This window comes from Gossypium hirsutum, chromosome A01 (genome assembly GCF_007990345.1).
Source record: "Gossypium hirsutum isolate 1008001.06 chromosome A01, Gossypium_hirsutum_v2.1, whole genome shotgun sequence".
In the NCBI taxonomy this organism is placed as follows: domain Eukaryota; kingdom Viridiplantae; phylum Streptophyta; class Magnoliopsida; order Malvales; family Malvaceae; genus Gossypium; species Gossypium hirsutum.
In genome coordinates, this window is record NC_053424.1 from 117,224,818 (window position 1) to 117,245,882 (window position 21,065).

Consider the following 21,065-nt stretch of genomic DNA (forward strand, 5'->3'; position numbering starts at 1 on the left):
CTTAATTCAGTTAGTTCATATAATCACTTTTAAGATTTTACATCTACCTATTATTTTTCAGTTGAATTCTTACCAAATAGTCTTTTCCGTATATCTAAGTTTGAATAATTTCAGCATATATGCATGCATGCATGCATGCATACATGCGTAGACATGTATTTAGGTATAAAGGGTTTGAATAAATATTTCAAGGTTTATGTGTATATACGTGTTCAATTTGTAAACAAATAACCAAGGATGGCAATTACAAATTATAAAAAGTCTTTTGCTTTATTGGAAAGGATGGTCTAAAATTATGATTCCACATTATCCTTATCATTTTTTAATAAGAGAATGATAAATTAGATTTTTTTTTTTGATTTTCAGCCTTTTCCTCCCAAAAAATTTAAATCCAGCTAAAAATGCTAAAAGTCAGGAGGAAAAATCTGATTTGTCATTCTCCTATTGAAAAGGAATAAAAATGACGTGAAATCATAGTTTCATATACTTAATTCTCTTTGCTTTATATAAGAAAGTTAAGGTTATTGTCCTTTTGCCTAGGAATAGAAACAATGTTAATATATATATATATTATTGCATAATCTTATAAAAGACATCAACAAGGAAAAGTCCTCAATCATACAAAGAAAGAAGGATGGTGGAGGCCATAGCATGGCACATCTACTCCATGTCAAAAGCATTTCTTTTCAAAAAATATGCAAAAATAAAAGTTGTCTCCCATTAAAATAATTTCTTTATTAGTAAAACATAATTAACAGTTGCTCAATTATTATACTCCATATATAGTTAAAATTAATACAAGAGTCTTCATTTAAATTCCCACTATCTTATTAAACAAAGAAATCACAAGGAATGGAGAAATAGGGTTTAAAAGAAAAGAGCTTATTTTGGAAAAGATGATGTAAGGTATAGTGTTGTTTGAATAGGATTGAATTAGTCAGGGGATCGGTCTAGGAAGTGATTTTGAATTAGTTAGATTGAGAATTGGTATGAATTGATTAAAAAATTGATTGAACCAGGATTTTTTTAATTTTTAATAATTTTTTAATTGAACCGATTGAATTGATAAACCAATGACCTGATCAATTTGACCACTGATCTGGTTTAAAAGCATTGGTAAAGTAATAAAAAAATTCCAGCAACCAGAAGCAGATAATGAGAGCAAATAAATAACTTAGCTTACTCGTAATTTTCCAAAAGCCAGAAATTAAAAATTTTAGTTTTTCGAGTTGACTTAAAAATCCAAATTAAAAAGAATTTTTAACATGAATAAATATTTATTTAGTATTGCTTATGACTATGACTCGAAAAACTAATTTGACTTGAAACATATTTTTGAGACGTAATACTATACAAACCCTAAAAATTGTACAATTCACATGAATGTGAACATTTCTCATGTTGGTATTTAACTACTGAAAAAAGTTGATTAGGTAAGGAACCCTAAAACATAATTGGTTAATTTTAAGTTATACATAGCTAATTCATTCTCTCTATCACTAAAATCCATTTAGGGGGCAACAATCAAAGGTAGTGACTTTGGTATAAAAAAATCTATTCCATGCATGCATGAAAGATAGGAAAAAGGGCCTAAATTTCAATCTATGGTCCCCCATTTTTCTTTTCCAATTCTATGTTGAAAAATGAAATATATAGAGGCAACTTGAAACTTATGCAATAGTCAAAGCTTTTTATCCCATATGTCTCCTTTTCATTCATCTATGTTTCACTCTCATCTTGGAAATTGATATCACTTAGTTGTTCAAATTTCATACTCTTTGAACATAGAAGTTGATTGCATCGTCAAGATAATTTTTGACAACATTGAGAATCTGTAACTGTTTGTATAGATTTTGTTGGATTTTATGAATTGATAGATCTATGCTTGAGAAATTTTTTTAGATTATTTAAAATGATAAACTGAAAATTCAACGATGAATTCATTCGTGATTCTTTCATCATCCTTATGTGATAAATTTTATTTTATTTAAAAAAGTAAAAATTCATAAATAAAATGTTTGGATTAAGTTTGTTCAACATTCTAAAAAAGTCTTATTCGAGGGATCAACCTCACAAATATAAGATATGGCAAAATAATAAGTCATGTGATTAATATTTCAGGATCCATCCATCCTTCAAGATAACACAATCCACATTGTTGTATAGGGAGAAGTGTTGAGGGGAACAAGATCCTATATCGACTAGTCAATAATTGAATTGTAGCCGCATGTAACAAGGGTCACTTTTCCTTATAAGGTGCCTCTTTTTCAAAAAGACAAAATTGTGAGAATGATCTTCACCTCTAAAGTAGATAATACCTTATCATAAGTGCAATCCGATAATCCTTACACACATATATACATATATCCATATGAAGATACTGTTAAAGGTAAACTATATCACTAGTCACTCAACTATAAAAAGTTACAAGATAGTCACTCAGCTGTTCAATTTTTTTCACCAACTGACTAACGTAAAAATAAAAACACCCAAAAATAAAAAAAAATTAAATAGTTGGGTGATTATTTTATAACTTTTCATAGTTAGATGATCAAAAAAAATTTACTAATAATTGAGTAACTATTAATCTAATTTACTCTACTATTAATAATAAAAATATTTTTTAGATTTAATTAAAAAAATGAGAAGTGTTTTCTTTTTCCCTTCGTTGAAAACTCTCCATTTCTGGCCAAAAACGTCCAATCCTCCATCTCTTCTTTTCTTTCCTTTTTCATTTTTCATGAAAAATGTTTTAAAGGTTTCAATTTTGTGAAAGAAGCAAACAAAAGTGAGGTAGCTTTTTCACACAGTTTAGACTGAGATTGACACAATGCCTTTAGCAGTTCAATTATTGAAATCAAATTTCAAACATTGGAAAAGTAAAATCTATTTAGATTAATGAAATTCAGTAAATTTAAAAAAGGACAAGTAGGACCAAACTCCATGATTTTCCTATGACAACCTTAGATTTTACAACACATGTATTCATACAAATGGCCCCATCATGGTGGAGAGTATATTTTCATTGCTTTTATTGAATTTTAAAAATTAGTAATTATTAGTTGATTGAGTCTTAGTTTAATTGGTGTCGGTATTGTTACCAATATAAGAAAACGTGAGTTTGAGTACACTAAAGTGCATCATCCTCTTATTTAAAAGTTAAAATAGGTTGTAATAATTGCAATAACATTTTATTTTTCTAAAGAGCTATAGTAGCCTTAGAGATTAGGAGAGAGTTGAAGATATTTTCTTTTGGGAGGTTGTAAGTAGAATATTATATCAATGAAGTGGTTTGTATTTATGATGATTATGTTTGTTTTTTGGTATTTTTATCTATTTGTTTTGGGGTCGACTTTTTTATAGAGAAAGATATTTGAAATATCATTTTTTGAGCAACCGATCGGAGATATTGTTTTCAAAGTGTTTATGCTATATTTTAGCCTTGAATTTTTGTCTTCCTACTTTGAGGAGAGCACATTTGGGTTCATAAAGTTTTGGCTAGAATGCCTTGGTGGGATTCGAACTCATGCCCTTTAAGGGTTTTATTGGATAAGAACACTACCATTTGGCTAGACTAGCCATCATGGATGCAACTTAAAAGCTACATATGCCTTGATTGGCAGTTTAAACCCCTACGATGCAATATACAGAATTAATATTACACACAATATTAACACTTCTCCTATAAGCTTATAAGTCATATCTCCACCAATCAATGCATTACTTAAACTCTGTGCATTTCTTTAGGCTCTCCTCAGAGTACGAGAGACAAAACCCCTATGAGGACAATACTTACTGTTTGAGGGTTTAGTCAGTTATTCAAAAAATGACACTTTAAAGACTTCTTTGTAGAAAAAATAAAGATGAAAAGTGAGAGATTGAGAGATGATATATTTTATTTTTAATTTAATTTATATTGAATATTAATTTTAAATACTTTTTATTTAGCATGTGTTATAATTTGATTGGTTTAATTTTTTAACAAGAATTAACAAATGATATCTAAAATGATAATAAAATAAAACTTTTAAGTATGCAATTTGAAAACAAAAAAATTTAAAAATTATATAAAAAAATTATAAAATTTAGGTAGATATTTTTTTATATAAACTAAACTATTTTGGTAAATAAATTTTCAAACAAACACACCATTCATTCCCATTGATTTTTACACTGAAATAGTTCCCAATCACCCTAAATGGAAAAGGGTAATAAATAAGAACCACTAAATTATTCATGGAATTCTCGTGAGTGGGGGGTGGTGACTTTTGTCTTGCCTTCAAATTCCAAATTCCAAGCCCCCAAAATAGATCAAGACATGACAATACCTGACTTTGTCGTTGAATTTTTGGTTTGCTTTCCCTTTGTTTTTATTCCTTTCCCAAGCAATGACGTCAATTTTTCTTCCCTACTAACCATGCCTTTATTCCCTCTCGTTTCTTTAAAAAAATTACCCTTAAATTTATAGAAGCTTTTACTCTAAGGATACGTTTAGATAAGTGTTATGCTTGTCGAAACCATCCCTCTTTCAAAATTTTAATTTAAAAAAAGATAGGGGAATCGACTTTTTAAAAATAAAATATGGAGTCACCATCGATCTTTTATTTTGGTGTGATTGAGTCACCTAAGGATTTGGTTATTTTAATAAAATGTTTTGGTTTACTAGAATAACGATTTTGGTCTACGAAAATATGAGAAAATGGGCTCGGGAGTCGATTACGTATGAGGAAGGATTAGCACCCTAACTACGCCCAAAATTGGTACCAAATCAATTAAATACTGTCCTTAGGTCTAAGATAAAAATGTTTGGGAAATGTGGTTCTTTTCTAATAACGTTCGAGTGACCCGAGTTGATTGTCAAAAATCTTCTTGTTTCGATGACCGAAAATTTATAATTTGAAAATCACAAAAGGATGCTCAACTATTTAGTCCAACGAAAAATCGAAACCCAGCACAGTAGGGTACGATTCCTCGAATTTCCAAACATTGACCATTGCCTTACCTTATAAAATACGTGTGAAATTCCAAGGAGATATTCGATTATTTTGGACAAATGAAAAAGCGCAACCCAGCACGATACGGCACGATTCTCTAATCGCCAAACATTGAACATCGTCTTCGTTTTTAAGAATGTTTTCTAATAGCGAGTGAAAACCTAAAGGAATATTCAATTGTTTTGACTAAACGAGAAATCATAACCCAGCACGATAGGGCATGATTCCCGAATCGTCAAACACCGAGTATTGCCTTCGTTTTAAAGGATTTTTAGAAGAGCCGAGTGAAATTTTGAAGGGATATTTGATTATTTTAAACAAATGCGAAATTGCAACCCAACACGTTAGGGCACGATTCCGCGAATTTCCAAACATCAAATCTCATCTTCATTTAAGGGATTTTAAAAGATATGAATGAAATTTCGAAGGGAAATTCGATTATTTTGAGCAAATGCGAAATTACAACCCAACACGTTAGGGCACGATTCCGCGAATCGCCGAACATCAAATTTCGTCTTTGTTTTGAGGAATTTTTGGATGAATACTTGAAAACATATTAATTCGATTTGAAATAAGATGACATTAATCGTAGAAATTGAATTTTATAAAACCACATTTCGAAAAACCAAATGGAAACAATGAGATGGGATAATAGGTGCTTATGATGGTACGATGCATGATGAACAAAAATATTAATCGACTAGCAGAATAAGCAATTAAAATATAATTAATCTAGAAATTATAGCCTAATTTCAATCATGTATGAATAATAATTGACATATCAACAGGATGAATACCATGTGATGGTAACATATATGCTACAATATAGAACAACCAACAAAATACATGCAAAACAAAATAGAATTTAAAAGTCAAAGTGGTATAGGATTAATAAACTCATGCTATATGAATTGATAAGTTTGAATAAAAACTAGAATATATATGACTATTGAAATAGATATTAGAAAATGAAATTTGAATTAAATTGTATGTAAAATAATTTAAACATAAATTCGTTTAAAAGTTAACAGAATATATGATAATAAAAATATATGATACATAACAAAACATAATGCCCCAAAATAGATTTATAAGGAATGTACATGTAATTTTATAAAAAGAATGAGATTAATGATAATGTACATATAATTTTAAGTTGGTCTAAGAACCATACATCCTTATATCAAAACATTTAAATAATAGGCTATATAAAACACAAAAAAACAATGTAATATAAATAAACATTAAAAAAGATAATAATTTCATAATTAAAAAGTTTCTAAAATTATTTCATATATACATAAAGAAAATATTTGGTAAGTCATAATGCAAAAAGTGTTTTAGAAATAGAAAAAATTTGTTAAAATAAATAGCGTATTAATATTTGTGTATATATATATATAGAAAATATATGTATAAAATATACGAGTTTAAGAACGTATAGAAACCAAATATATATACTAGTATAATAAGTATGAAAATAACTTAAGTTTTATTATAATATATGTGTATATAGAAAATAAAATAAAGATATTAACATAATAAAAGAAACTGTGAAACAATCATATGAATAAGTAGTCAAGAATAACAGTCATAAACTAAAAGGGTTTAATTAAAATCAATCCAAAATCCAAGGGACAATTTGAAAACAGAATAATAACAACCCAGGGACCAATGATCGATGCACGAAAACAGCTAAGGACTAAGACTGGCAATATCCCAAATCCCAAATGTCGTGTTTAAGCGCGGATCTATTTGCAAACATGTGAAAACTACATGTCTAAATTAATAAAAAGGAATACAAAGGAGAGTCAGATGAAACACGGCGCAACAAGGAGGGATCGATGCTGCAAATATACCCTCACCGCCAAAACACGCAGGTCATCGGGGCAGCTAAACGGATTGGATTGGGGCTCTTCCAGGCGACGTCGTTTTTGAGCCGTTGAAATCAGCTTGAAACGGCGTCTTATTTAACCCTTTAAAAGGCCTGGAAACTGAGTCATTCGGCCAAACCCTAGCCCTTTCCCTCGTTTGTTGATCAATCAGCCCCCAAATGTCCCTCTAAGCTCCAATCTACCACCATGAACGAAGACTAAACCGTTCGGGCCTTGGAGTCTCTTTTTCTGCCTTAAGACCCCCTCTACAGTTCGATTCCGGCGAAGAGAAAGGGATCTCGCGGCATGCTTTCACGGTAAGGCGTTACCTTTTCTTTTTTTGATGTAAATGACAAGCAAATCAACTGAAACAGGTAAAAAAACAGAGGATTAAAAGAAGAAGGGAAAACCACCTTCTCTTTGTCTATTACCTTTTCTCTTTGCTATTGCATATGTTTTCTGTATGTTTTCAAAAAGGGAACCCCTTTACAATCGGAATCAGTAGGCTTTATAGCCAAATGCTAATAAAAAATACAATGTTTTTTCTTTCTTTTTATTTGCTGTTGTGTCTGTTGTCGTTTTGTCCATTTCTTCGCAGGCACAAGTGCGTGGCGCTCGGGTACGGGATAGTGTTGGCGTACGGAGGCTGTACTGGACGGTACGGAGGCCAGGGTTGGCGTGGACGGAGGCGCTGGGGGGCTCAGACTGCTGCAGCGCAAGCAGACAGCTAGGGCTCTGTCTAATTTTAGTATTTTTGGGCCTATCGGGCCTTGAAGCTTTGGACTGTTTCGTAAATGGGCTAGGGTATTAATTTTAGTGGGCTGTTTGGGCTTGTAATAGGTCACTAATTAAATGGACTTTATTTTATTTATTTATTTATTTGTAGATATTTTATATGTATATATGTGATTGGGGTTTTAGCGGGCCCGGGCCAAAATTGGTCATTACAATGCTTACTTGCAATGGACGAAAAAAAATAATACTGATGGTGAGATTAGATATTAAAGTATGAGATAAAAGGAAAATTGAAGATAAACTCACATTCAAAAGAGTCCTAAGAATTAGATTGGTTGAGTATTTATCTTTTTCAAGAATAGTCTCGCTTCGAATCATCGTTGTAACAAAAAAATAATAAATAGAAAATTCTTGATAAAAGTTTCATGAAGACCTCTATATTAGAAGTCAAATTGTATTTTGACTCTACTAAAAAAATAGATAAATTAGTTATTGGATATTAAATCAAAAGGTAAATTGGTTCTTTTTTGTTAAAATTTTCACTCATTTCTATCTTATATTGATGTATGATGACCAATTTTTAACAATAGTACTGAATGATTTTTTTTACAAAAAAAATCAGTTTACTCTTACATGGGCCTTCATGATACATTTACCAAAAATCTCAAGTTTTTAAACTTTTTTTTTAACAATCTGATATAAGTTATGATCATATCTGTTCTTTTTTATACAAAATTTAGAACTATTTATAGCCTCTCCTCAACCCATAAATAGGAAGATAAAGCACTTCAGCGCACTTGAATCCACTTCCTCCTAAATTGATAATGATATTTATATCGATCGAACTAAAATTTTACTTTTAAAAATTGGGTTGAGGAGAAGACTTGGACTTTATTCTATTTCATTTCCACAAATTGGTCCCCTAATAAAAATAATTAAGAAAAAATAAAGCAAACATTTAAAAAACCAATACTAATATAATTAAATATATATTTTTCTTGACTTTAAGAACCATATATAAATTAAAATAATATAACATTATCTATTTAATACGTAAAGTTCATAGTATATATAGTAGATAGTTTTGATGAAGCTAAGACTATATAGTTTTGACCTATTTGTTATTTGGTAGTCATAGGTTTTAGCACAGGGTAAATTATAAGTCTAATTTAAGTCTACACATAGTGATAGGATTATCATTTCTGTTTTTTTTACACTGTATTTGAGAATTATTCATAGTTCTTCTTTAATTTATAAATAGAAGGATGATGTGTCTTAACGCATTTAAATATATGTCATCTTGTATTAATAATAATGTTCATATCAATCGAGCTAAAGTTCAATAACTATTATTTTTATTAAAAAAGAATTTAAATATAAAAAAATTAAGCCTATTGAAAGTGTGAAACGTGGTACAAATGAGAAACAGCTGTCGGCCAAATAATGGGGAGGCACAGTCGTATACTTCAAATTTTGACTTGTTGACACTTGTTTAAGTCTTATTATATTATTCCCCTCTACTTTAATAATTGTTCATACACATTAAAAAATATATATATAGGATATGATGGTAATATATATATTGTAGTTTTAAACAAAGAATACGAGTTTAAATTTTAAAGACGATATTATTAAAAAGAGTATCTTTAATTTTCAAAAAGATTAATCTTAATGAATCTTAAAATGGATATGAAAAATATTTTAATTGTAAATAAAAATAAAAATAAAAATTAAATTTTATATCTTTTTTATGTACATCGTTGTCCAATTCATTATATTAATATTTATATAATAAATTTTAAATTAAAAAACCTATATATATATTATTTACGCATTTATTATAATTAAAATTTATAAATTTATTTCAACATTATATATTTACTTATTAATATATAAATCATAATAATAATAAAGTATGAATCGTAATAATTTATCATAAATTTAGGGAAATAGAGACAAAAATATTGAAGGAACTAAAGTTGTTAAAAGAACAAATTCTGTAATAATGATTATTTAGTAAAATGCGCTTCTAGTTATTTTTATACTCCTTTAATCAAATAATTGAATCTTAGATTCCGACCAAACAAAATAATATAGCATACTGTTCATAACCTTACATTATTGTAATTTTATTACGAAAAGTAATCTTACATTCTTTGATTAAAATGCTTAGAAAGGCATTAAATTCTCGGTAAAAGCCCCTATACGAGAAGTTAGATTGCATTTTACTCATTCTACTAAAAATGGGTAAATTAGTCATTGTACTTTAGACTAAATAACAAATTGGTCCTTTTGCAAAAAAAGTCATCTATTTTTATTATTAAAAACTGGTCCCTATATGTCAACATGATGTGTATATAGAATGACATATATCACTATATGGTTATTCTGTCAATTTCATCAGTTTTTAACATTACAAATGAATGAAATTTTCAACAGAAATTTAGGGGCCTCCATGAAACAATCTATCTCCTAATTTAGGGGCCTCAATGATATTTTACCTTAAATATTCTTTTTTACTCATTTAGAAACAAGGGGGAATCAAAAAGAGGAAATAAAAAGGAGGCCCACTATCTCTGTTGAGAGTTGTAACTGTCGTGTTAAGGTTCTGCTGCATGTGACTTCAACGCCTTTTTTCTTTCTCCCACCATTTACAGCTATTTATACACACTTTGCCTTTGCCTACTCTGCTTCACATTCATTACAACCTATTCTCTTCTTCTTCTTCTTCTTCTTCTTCTTCTTTTTCTTCTTAAAACAATGAAGGCAAAATTTTCCGGGTTTATAACCTTTTTGTTCTTAGCTTTTCTTCTTCTTTGTTGTTCCTCAGTATCTGCTCGTTTGCTGCTGCAAATCCACAACCATGGTTAGTTTCAACCAAAACCCTTTACCACCCTTTGTTTCTTTTAATCTATTCTCTCTTTTATTTTGGGTGTTTTTTGGGGTCTAATTTATGTATTGAATTGTAAAAAAAAAAAAACAGGTGAAAAGGAGTTTAAAGCAAACGAGATGATGATGATTCTAGCTGATACAAAAGATGATTTCTCAGAGGTAAGAAAATTCTTTTAGATTAAATTTTAAGTGAATCAGATGATTAAAATTTGTCCATCATTTTATTTATCTGTGTGGTGTAGTTGATGGGAGCAGAAGAGTGTTATGAGAAAGATGAAGAATGTGTGAAAAGGAGGATGATGGCAGATGCTCATTTGGATTATATTTATACTCAAAATCATAAGCCTTAGAATTATTATTAATGATCCATAAATATACAATACAAAGGGCTAATATATATATATATATAATATAGAAAAAAGAATTGTGTAATTATGAAGTTGTATGTATGCATGTATGTATGTATCTAGCATTAATTTAGCAAAGTTTGAATGTATCTTTCTTTGTTTCTTAATTATAACTTTTTTAAAATAAATAATATAAAGCTTTTTAAGGCATCTATGAAACCAAGGATCCAAGGAGAGGCACACCAATTAGAAGCACCTATTGACCGAACAAGTGGATTATCGTAAGTTCACATAAGAATTTATTCAAAGATTCCTTCTATCATATTCTGATAAATTTGTAGTAAAAACATCTATTATAACTTTATTATTAACTCTCGATAATATAGTTGGATCACGTTGTATCATATCTTAATAAGATTTTTCATGACTCTACCTATTAACCCCGTGTAGTAAGAGATCTAGTGCATGAAACTTCTTATCTATGTAAGTCGTTTCCATTACCAGAAGATATAAGGACACCACTTTTGCACTGAGACTTCCAAAATCATTACTAACAACTTTCGAGAATCAATACATCGTATGAATTGTCCACTTTCTCCAACTTTACATCTTATATCTAGTGTTATGGGACTCGAACTTTAGCCTAGCAAACTACACAACCTTAGACGATTTCTAGGGATCAAATCCTACCTAAGTCAGCCTACTTTCAAAATCAAATCCTACCTAAGTCAGCCTACTTTCAAAGAATGAGAATTCTTACAGAAATTCTCTAAAGCACCAAATCAAAGCGGAAGCAAACTTGAAAGAAAAAAGAAGCCACAAAAAAATAGTGCACACTAATTGCTTGAGTAAATTCTCTCAAAAGAAACATATTACTTTGAAAGTTTACAACTGAGTGAATACAAACGAAGTGGAAAGTCTCTATTTATAGTTGAATTCTCCCAAGTTTAACGATATTGATTGAGTTACATCAACGGTCAAGATTTGTGCCTATCTACAAGATGACAGTCTTAAGGGATTCAAGTACTATATACATATTTATCCCTTAGGATTTATATTAATTATCTTGGTAATTTTAGTTTTACTAAAGTGTTTTATTGGGCCACTAAAGATTCAAGTAGATGGGTTTTTCCAAATGTTTCACGAGCCGGGCTAGTTCAGACAAGTCAAATGATCCCTATTTAATCAATTGACCTTCATGGGACATTCTGTACAAAATGATTACAGGCTTTAATTTTCGGCCCGTAACTCTAGCATATATAAAAAATTATTTATCCACCTTAACTACATATTTTAAATTCCGTGGATAAGTAGATTAATTAGTCATGTAATACATAAATGTTAAGATATGTTAATTTCTCTTTTAAAAAATAGTTAAAAAAATGAATCATGTGACAGATTTTTAATCAACTTCCTTTCAACGTCAAACATTTTACTATATATAATTTTTTTTATTGAATTTATGTCACTAATCAATTAAACATCAATTTAGTTCGAAAAATTATCGAAAACTATTCTATTATAAAGTAACAATTATTACAATGAGAATGTTTCTGTCATTTTATTTATTTTTATATAAATTCTATAAAAATTAATTTAAACTCATAATAAATCTAAAAAAATATTGAATCCAAAACAACATAATTTTAAAACTTCAACTTTTTATCATTTTTAACATATTTATATTTTTCTAGTGGAACCTCAAGGCCAGAACCAGCTTTTGTGGCATATGAATTTGAGTTGGGTTATGCTTTTTTTTCTTTCAGATTTCTTAATAAATGGGCTAAGGCCTATTTTAGAAACAATGTCTTAAACTTTATTTAATTTTTATTGGCTTATGGCTACCACAAATAGAGTTGTCAAAGGAATGTGTGCTCGAAATATGGGAAGATTTACATAAATAAGTAAAACTCGAAAAATAAATTTTGATAAAAATAGAGGTTCATTTTTTGAATGGGTTAAGTTTTAAAGAAAAAAAAATAAATTCAAACTCGACCTAATTCAATCCAACTGCATATAAAAAAAGAACATATATTATAATATTATATATTATAAAGAGTGGTTCCAGATAAATTTTGAACAATTTAATTTCATCATAAAACCATATATAAACTAAAAAAAAGTCCTCCTTGTATAAATAGTTGTAGACTTATGAATAGAACTGTTCATAGGTCGGGTTATCTGTCCTAACTCGAAGGTTCGCCTGAAATTTGAAAGGTTTTGGGTAAAAATATTAGGCCTCAAAAATGAGATTGGACAAAAAAAATAGACCCATTTAAAATATGGGTCGGGCTTTGGCTTAAACATTCAAGGCTTGAACTCAGCTTGATCCATTTTTAAGTTTATAATACTTTATATTATATTATTTTTATATATTATATAATTTATAACACATTAAAAAAATAAAATTTTACTAAATATATAATACTATTCTAATGTAAACATTAAATAATGTTAATATGACTATATAAAAATTTTCAATAAATAAATAAATATATAAAATTATTAAATATTAAATTAAAATAATATAGGTAGATGTAAAATGGGTTTGGGTTAGTCTTTGTAAATATGAACGTGTTTGAACAATGTGGTGCTCAATATCCTTAAAAAGATGTATAAAGCAAGTAAATCATACTAGAACTCTTCAAAAATACGTTTGCTTGACCAGAAGCCTCCACCAATTAAGATTATGAAAATTGGTGCTCAATATCCTTAAAAAGATGCATAAAGTAGTCAAACTAATTAGGTCAAGAAATGCCGAAAAAATAAGTAATTGGTAGCCCGTTCAGTTAAAAAGTGAGTTGCAACTGGTAGTAGAGCATAACAGATTGAAAATTAAAATGTATTCGAATATGATTCACATTCAATGAGACTTAAATCTAGAATAATTTAGAAGAGAACTCACAAATGACATTTGCATATGATGAACCTCAGTGTTTAAGTTCTCAATAACTCAACCTTTATCCACTAGCAGAAGCAAATCATAGTCATGCACACCATTAATAAATAATTTTTTTTTTAATTTTTGATTTATGTATTTTTAAATTTCAATTACTTTTTCTTATGTTTTTTTCAGGCATCTAGTTTCGATTTTTTTTAATTTTAATTATTTTTTAAGTAATTTAACTAAACTTAAATTATTCCCAAGAAATATAAGTATGTTGTATATATTATATAAAGTATTTTCAAATAAAATATAGACTATTAAAGTTTTATATTATTTATAATGTTACATCATATATATATATACATAGAATGTAATTAAATAGAGGTTTCTCTATGTAAATAGACCTAACTATTTATTAACTTGTTAAAAGAAATGTTTTGTCCTTTCAAAAAGGTACATAAATACTTCTTGGTATTCTAATAGCGAAGCTAGAAATTTTTTTTTGAGAGCTGAAATTAAATTGTAAAAATACAATTTCACCGTTTTAATAGACTATATCTTTATAAATTTTAAAGGTTTAAATCAATTTTTTATTATTTTTAGCAACTAAAGTGTAATTTTACCATTACTAATTTAAAATTTTATAAATTATAAAAGGCCTAAATGAAAAAAAATTCATTTTAGAGGGGACCAGAGCCCCTGCCCGCCCCTTGGCTCTGCTATTACGGTACTCTATATATAGACATCAAAAATAAAAATTGAAATAAAAAAATTGAGTTCTAAAAGAAAGACTCCATTAAATTTATATATATATATATTCTCTAAATTTCATTCTAATTAAAAACAACTCATAGTACAATGTTCGAATAAAGACATTATATCATAAAAATAACTATTTTTAAAAATAATTATTTAAAAGCATATTCCCTTTACAAAATATGAATTTCAAATTCAACCAATTTTTTTTTATACAACAAATCACCTTCGCTTGTAAGACCTAATTCAACCACCTTTGCATGTTATAATTGTTAATTATGATTAAATAGATACATGCCACGTACAAAAATAAGATATGAAGCTAACACATATATGGTTTATATATATACATATAAGGATCCTTTTGTCAAATAATAATAATATTAAGGATCTAAATGAGAAACAGCTGTCGGCCAAATAAATAATGGGGGTACAGTCATAGTTCACATCTTGGACTGGTTGACTCTTTGGTAATTCTTATGTACATTTTATATCTCAAATTGTATTTTAATCCCTTCAAGTTCATCAAATTATCTTGTTAAGTGTTTCATGTCATATTTTATAAACAAAATTAACTTTTAAATTTTATATTTTTATTCAATTTAGTCTTTACTCTTTTATTTGAAACAAATTAATTGACATAATATTATGTTATGTATATTACGTTAACAAATAATTTAAAATTATAAAAATTAAAAATGTGTAAATAAAAATTATTAAGAGTTCCAAAAATAATTATATAAAAATGCATTAAGAAATTTAAAAAATTGAAAAAAAACTTATATATTTTTTAAATTTTCAATAAAAAAATTATTTTTTCTTTGAAATGCAAAAAAGAAAAAAAATCATTTTTTAAATATTGGAGAATTTTTTTATTTTTTAAAATTTATAATTATTTTTATGATTTTTTGAATTTTTAAAATATTTACTAACATGACATATAAGATAAAGTAATAGCACGGTAGCAATAAAATACATATGAACTGTCATGGGAGCTACAACTTCAATGTTTGATGCAATTTCTAATAAAAACGTTACACTGTACTGGAATCTATTCAATGTAGCTCAAAATAAAAGGTTCGAAGGCTAATTGATCTCAAATAAAAGAGTAGGGATTAAATTGAATAAAATTATAGAAAAAATGAGGGATAAACTTGTTATTATGATTTATACATATAACACCAAAATAAGTTTTTAACGACATAATTTTATTGGAAATATTATTTTGCTCCAAGGGCAAAGCTAGAAATTTTTTTGGAGAGTCGAAATTAAGTTATATATTTTTATGAGAGCTAAAATATAATTTCATAATTTTAATAGCTTATATATATAATTTTTAAAAGGCTAAATCAAAATTTTATCATTTTTGGATAAAGTGTAATTTTACCATTAACTAAATTAAAATTTTGTAAAAATTAAGGGGCCAAAGATAAAATTTTACATTTTAATATAGTATAAATCAATGTTAAAATTTAGAATTATACATCCATCTATGTGTCGTGTGCCCACTAACACTTATTGGTTTTATTTAGATAAACTATAACTAAAGTTACTAAATTATTAGCTTGTTTACGTTTTGGTCACTCGACTTTAAAAACTTACAAAATGGTCATTTAACTATTTAAAAGTTTTTATTTGAGATTAAATAATTTGAAAATTTTTATTTAAATTATTGGACTGTTAAATTTTTTTTTTTAAGTTTGGGTAGCAAGCTTCATGCAACGATTCAATGCTTGATACAACAGATTAGTACCTATCGACAAATAGAATAACATAGCTTAGATCCAAATCGATTTGATAGTTAGTGTTGAAGATCAAAAAAGAAAGTTGTTTGAATTTTAGTTCATAGATTTGTAACGTTCAAATTGTTTCATGAAAATAAAATTAAACTATAGAAAAGCGGAAGAAGAACAGCTGAAGAAGAACTTTTAATTGGTGCAGATAATGTGAACAAAAAAAGGTCATACAACAGCAATTTTAATAACTTAGTGATTCAAATGAAAACTTTTAAATAATTTTGTAACTTTTTAAAGTTAAGTAACTAAAACTTAACCTTATAAATAGTTTAATTAACTTAGGCGTAGTTTACCCATGTTTTTTCTTAAGCTGTGGGCATAGATATGCGGCTATATATAGAGACTTATAGCCTTTGAGCCTCTCTCATTCTTCACAGTATTCATACATATCTCTCTTAAGTTGTCTTTCAAACGATGAAGCAAAAGATTGTAGGGTTTATAAGCCTTTTGTCGTTAGCTTTTCTTCTTCTTTGTTGCTTCTCAACATCTGCTCGTTTGCTCATGCAGATCAACCATGGTTCGTTTCAATAAAAACCCTTTTGCACCCTTTGTTTCTTAATCTGTTTTAGCTTTAATTTCTCCTTCATGGTGTTTTTTTGGGGGGTCTAAATGACATTTCTAATTGTAAAGAAACAGGTGAAAAGGAGTTTAGAGCAAACGAGATGATCATTCAAGCAGATGCTAAAGATGATTTCTCAAATGTAAGGAATTATATATATGATATCCCTTTTTTCCCTAAGTTCTTATTCATACATATAGATATACACATACATATATATATGGCTATTTTCTTTGGGTTATTTGGTGGTGCAGTTGATTGGAGCAGAAAAGTGTTATGAGAAAGATGAAGAATGTTTGGAAAGGAGGATGATTGCAGATGCTGGTCTGGATTACATATACAGTCAAAGTAATAAGCCTTGAATCAGTGGTAGAGGTCTGATACTCGTTCTGGGTATAAAATAGTTTTAAAAATCGTGATCATCATCAACTCCATTAATAGGCCTACAGAATGTGAAGAATTAATTATTGGACTCGCTCTAATAAATATATTGAAAAATAAAAAAAATAAACCTTAAAATTATAATAATAAAAATTATCCATAATTAATAAAATACAAAGGAATTATAATATATATAGTTTTATGTATTCTTGTTATGATGTGTTTGATAGAAAAATTGTGCGTAGTTATGAAGTTGTAGATGTTGTAATTTGTATTATCTCTCTATCGATAAATCCTTACTATTATCGAGTAAATGATAGGAACAAAATGCATATATAAATTATTTAAAAGTTGATATAATATATATTAACTTTGTTATAATTATGTTAATTTGGTTGATGTAGAGATATGATTTACAAAAACTCACGAAAAAAGTATTAATATTGTGCATAATATTAATTATGTAACATTTGTGTACGGGGATTCGAATCACTAACCAAGACTTAAAAGCAACATACTTGCAAGTTACCACTTGGCTAGCCCAAGTGTTTACCATGATGCCCTCTACAAATTTTCAATTGTTGGGGGTACTATCAACTCTTCGAGAAGCGATATTTCGAAAATTTCTTTTGAATGAGTTAAATTTTCTCACCAAAGTTCATTCTAACATAAAAAAAAGATTACATTACTTATTAATATAAGTTACGGTCATATAATTAACTTTGGGTAATTAAAGCATTATGATGTATATATGAGAATTTAGGTTTGATCCCAAACAACCCCATTTCTCTCTCCCAATTTGGATTCGAATCTTCAAAGTATCAACATCGTATCAATCAAAATTTTCTATTAGTTTAATGCCAGCCTGGGTGTTAAATGATAGCTTGGATCTCACCTGGAGAATATTTAAAATAGGTGGGTCAAAATTTAAAAATATGTATATCTACTACATGGATAACTTGAATATGACTTATTAAAAAAATAGATTGTCACTAAAATTTTAAAAGGTTATTTTTTATATTCCTAAATATATTCTTAGATATATGGAAATATATATATATATAATATTCCTAAAAGATAATTTCACGTAATGATATCTTAATAATGTTAGACCTAAGTTTAAAATTTGATCAATTTATTTTAAAATATTTTCCATTTCATATCCAAGTTAACATCTAATACCCAAGCTAACACGTAAGTTGATGAAAAGAGTTAAATTATATTTTGAAGACTCAATTAGAATGTTTTGAAGTTAGAGACTAATTTAGAATTTAAAACATAGTATAAGGGTGTCTGATGAAATTACCGTAGAAAATACAAGGGTAAACTACACCCAAGGTCACTAATTTATTAATAAGCTTATGTTTTGGTTACTCAACTACACCTAGTGACTTAATTAAAAACTTTCGAATAATTTAGTGATTATTTTGTAATTTTTTGAAGTTGAAGGACCAAAATGTAAACTTACTAATAAGAAATAAATTCAGTCGAAGAATGGGCCTAAGTCCAACAATGAAAACCAATATAATTGTCCACTCTAAAAATCTAAAACCCTAATTTCAAAAACAAAACTGTAAGAAAAAACCCTAGCGTCTCCAATAACCAGCAATTTGCGTCCGCCTTTGATCTTCTGTAAGTTGCGAGCTCTTCCCTCTATTTTATTTTGCAATTTTATTTCTAATCCAATATTTTTAATAATAAACTTTTCATCTTTATTTATTTTTTCAGGCAACCATGATGAAAATTAAGACCCCAAAGAAAGGAAGAGTCAAAAGGGAACTAGATAAACGAGCCCCAAAGCTCGTAAGGCACTACGAATTTCTTCAAAAATTTTTATTTTTAATGAAGATTTTAGTTGTGAAATAAAATGGGTTTAATTGAAATTGTGTTCGGCAGGTGGAAACAGGAAAGAAAACACTGATACTTCAAGGAACAAAGACGAGTGGCACATTGAATAGTGTTTTGAGTGAAATTTACCATTTAAAAAAAGGTGGAGCTGTGAGATTTACAAGGAAGAATGATAATATAAGGCCATTTGAAAGTGGGGGTGAAACTTCTTTAGAATTCTTTTCTCTCAAAACTGATTGCAGTATCTTTGTTGTAAGTAATTGAATCTAAACCCTAAAGCTTCCTTCTTTTTTTCTCATTGATTTCAACTATTTTTGTTGTTTTAATTTGGGTTAAAATATGTCATAGGTCCTTGTACTTTTCAGATTCCAGAATTTATGTCTAACTTTTAACATTGTTACGATTATTTTGTCAAATTTAGGTTCCTTACAAGGTATTGTTTTAGTTACATTGCTATTAATTGAGTATAAGGACTAAAATTCAAATTTGAGAAGAGTACAGGGACCTATGGCATATTTTAACCTTAATTTAGCATTATTATAAACTTATGTTATGTAGCATTTGGTTCTTAGTAAAGAAGGTATATGAATGATGAATATATTTTTACGACTGTCCTTGATTTTGTTGGTTTTACTGTTTTAGCATAGAGCTCGGTTTGATCAATGCTTAATCAGATGTAAAAACCTGTTTTGCTTAGCGGATTTTCTTGTAACTGCAAGGCAGTAGTTTTCTTGATCATCGTTTTGATTATGTGCTCTTGTGTTGACAGTACGGTTCACATTCGAAGAAGCGACCTAACAATCTAGTTCTAGGGCGAATGTATGATCACCATGTATACGATCTCGTAGAGGTTGGGGTTGAGAATTTTAAATCCATTGAATCATTCACTTATGACAAGAAGATAGCACCTCGGGTTGGATCTAAGCCTTTCATTGCTTTCATTGGAGAAGGATTCGAGAATGTAGATGAGCTGAAACATTTGAAGGAAGTTTTGCTTGATCTTTTACGAGGAGAGGTTCGTATTTTGCTTTTTAGCACTTTGGGTTTTCTATTTTAAAAAGATTTTGATGAAGATATCCATAATTAATTCAGGTTGTGGAGAATATAAACCTTGCTGGATTGGACCGTGCTTACATATGTACAGCAATTTCTTCGAATAAGGTATACCTTACGCATTGTGCCCTTCGGTTAAAAAAGTCTGGCACTGTAGTTCCGAGGATGGAACTCGTTGAAGTAGGCCCTTCCATGGATTTGGTGGTTCGACGTCACCGTCTACCAAACGAAGGCTTGAGGAAAGAAGCAATGAAAACTGCTAAAGATCAACCTAAGAAGAAGGTACGATGAATATGCACATCAACTCATAACACTTTGTAACGAACTTCGGATTTCGGTTAACAAACCAAAATTTTCACTTTATAGGTTAAAAATGTTAGCTCAGATGCAATACAAGGAACTATCGGCAAGATCTACATTCCTGACCAGAAGGTAAGGCGACTTTGATTTTTGTGTATTTTTTTGAACTCGAGTATTGCCTGTTATTTGAACGATACTTGTTCTTATAGGTCGGAGAAATGGCTTTACCGAACAAAGCTAAAGGTGTGAAGAGAGAGCGCCGAGAAGCTAAGAATAAACAGGCAAACGAACATGCCTCAAAAAAACAGAAGGAAGAATCTGAGTAAAGCCGTTTTGCATGCATGTGTGCTAAGGCGTTCAACTATATAATCTAGTAATTTTTGTTTTACGGTTTTTATGTTGGATTGTTGCTTTTATTTTAACCTTAAATTTTATTGAAAAAAGAAAGGCAAAAATGAATTCTGTAACAAACTGTTGGATGTTTTTGCCATCCAATTTTGGAATAGAGGAGCAATGAAAAGTATTCAAGTTAAAAAACAATGTTGTCTGTACTGTCAACCAGCGGGGGGACGAGTTCGAGTAGAAGTATGAAACCGGTTGATCAGAAAATTAGTGATCTAATCAATTTGATCATCGATTAAGA

At 28.7% G+C, this 21,065-nt stretch overlaps 3 protein-coding genes across 4 annotated transcripts; all 3 read left to right on the forward strand.

Annotated features, from left to right (window-relative positions):
• The first annotated feature begins 10,257 nt into the window (after window positions 1-10,257).
• Window positions 10,258-11,052, forward strand: LOC107942122 (putative phytosulfokines 6). Its single transcript, XM_016875767.1, has 3 exons — window positions 10,258-10,469; window positions 10,587-10,654; window positions 10,738-11,052. Exons 1-3 carry the CDS (start codon window positions 10,364-10,366, stop codon window positions 10,843-10,845), a joined length of 282 nt encoding a protein of 93 aa, XP_016731256.1. The 5' UTR covers window positions 10,258-10,363; the 3' UTR covers window positions 10,846-11,052.
• Window positions 11,053-16,621: 5,569 nt separating this feature from the next.
• On the forward strand, window positions 16,622-17,535 carry LOC107942120 (putative phytosulfokines 6). 2 transcript variants are annotated; one of them, XM_016875765.2, is made up of 3 exons: window positions 16,622-16,798; window positions 16,918-16,982; window positions 17,095-17,535. In XM_016875765.2, the coding sequence occupies exons 1-3, from the start codon at window positions 16,696-16,698 to the stop codon at window positions 17,200-17,202; spliced, it is 276 nt and encodes a 91-aa protein (XP_016731254.1). In that variant the 5' UTR covers window positions 16,622-16,695; the 3' UTR covers window positions 17,203-17,535. The 2 variants fall into 2 exon arrangements, with proteins under 2 accessions (XP_016731254.1, XP_016731253.1); XM_016875764.1 differs by having other exon boundaries at window positions 16,640-16,798; window positions 16,912-16,982.
• A 1,070-nt stretch (window positions 17,536-18,605) lies between these two features.
• LOC107942119 (ribosome production factor 2 homolog) lies at window positions 18,606-20,930 on the forward strand. The gene is made up of 7 exons (XM_016875763.2): window positions 18,606-18,853; window positions 18,950-19,024; window positions 19,118-19,321; window positions 19,839-20,084; window positions 20,162-20,404; window positions 20,489-20,554; window positions 20,632-20,930. Exons 2-7 carry the CDS (start codon window positions 18,956-18,958, stop codon window positions 20,746-20,748), a joined length of 945 nt encoding a protein of 314 aa, XP_016731252.1. The 5' UTR covers window positions 18,606-18,853; window positions 18,950-18,955; the 3' UTR covers window positions 20,749-20,930.
• Window positions 20,931-21,065: the final 135 nt, after the last annotated feature.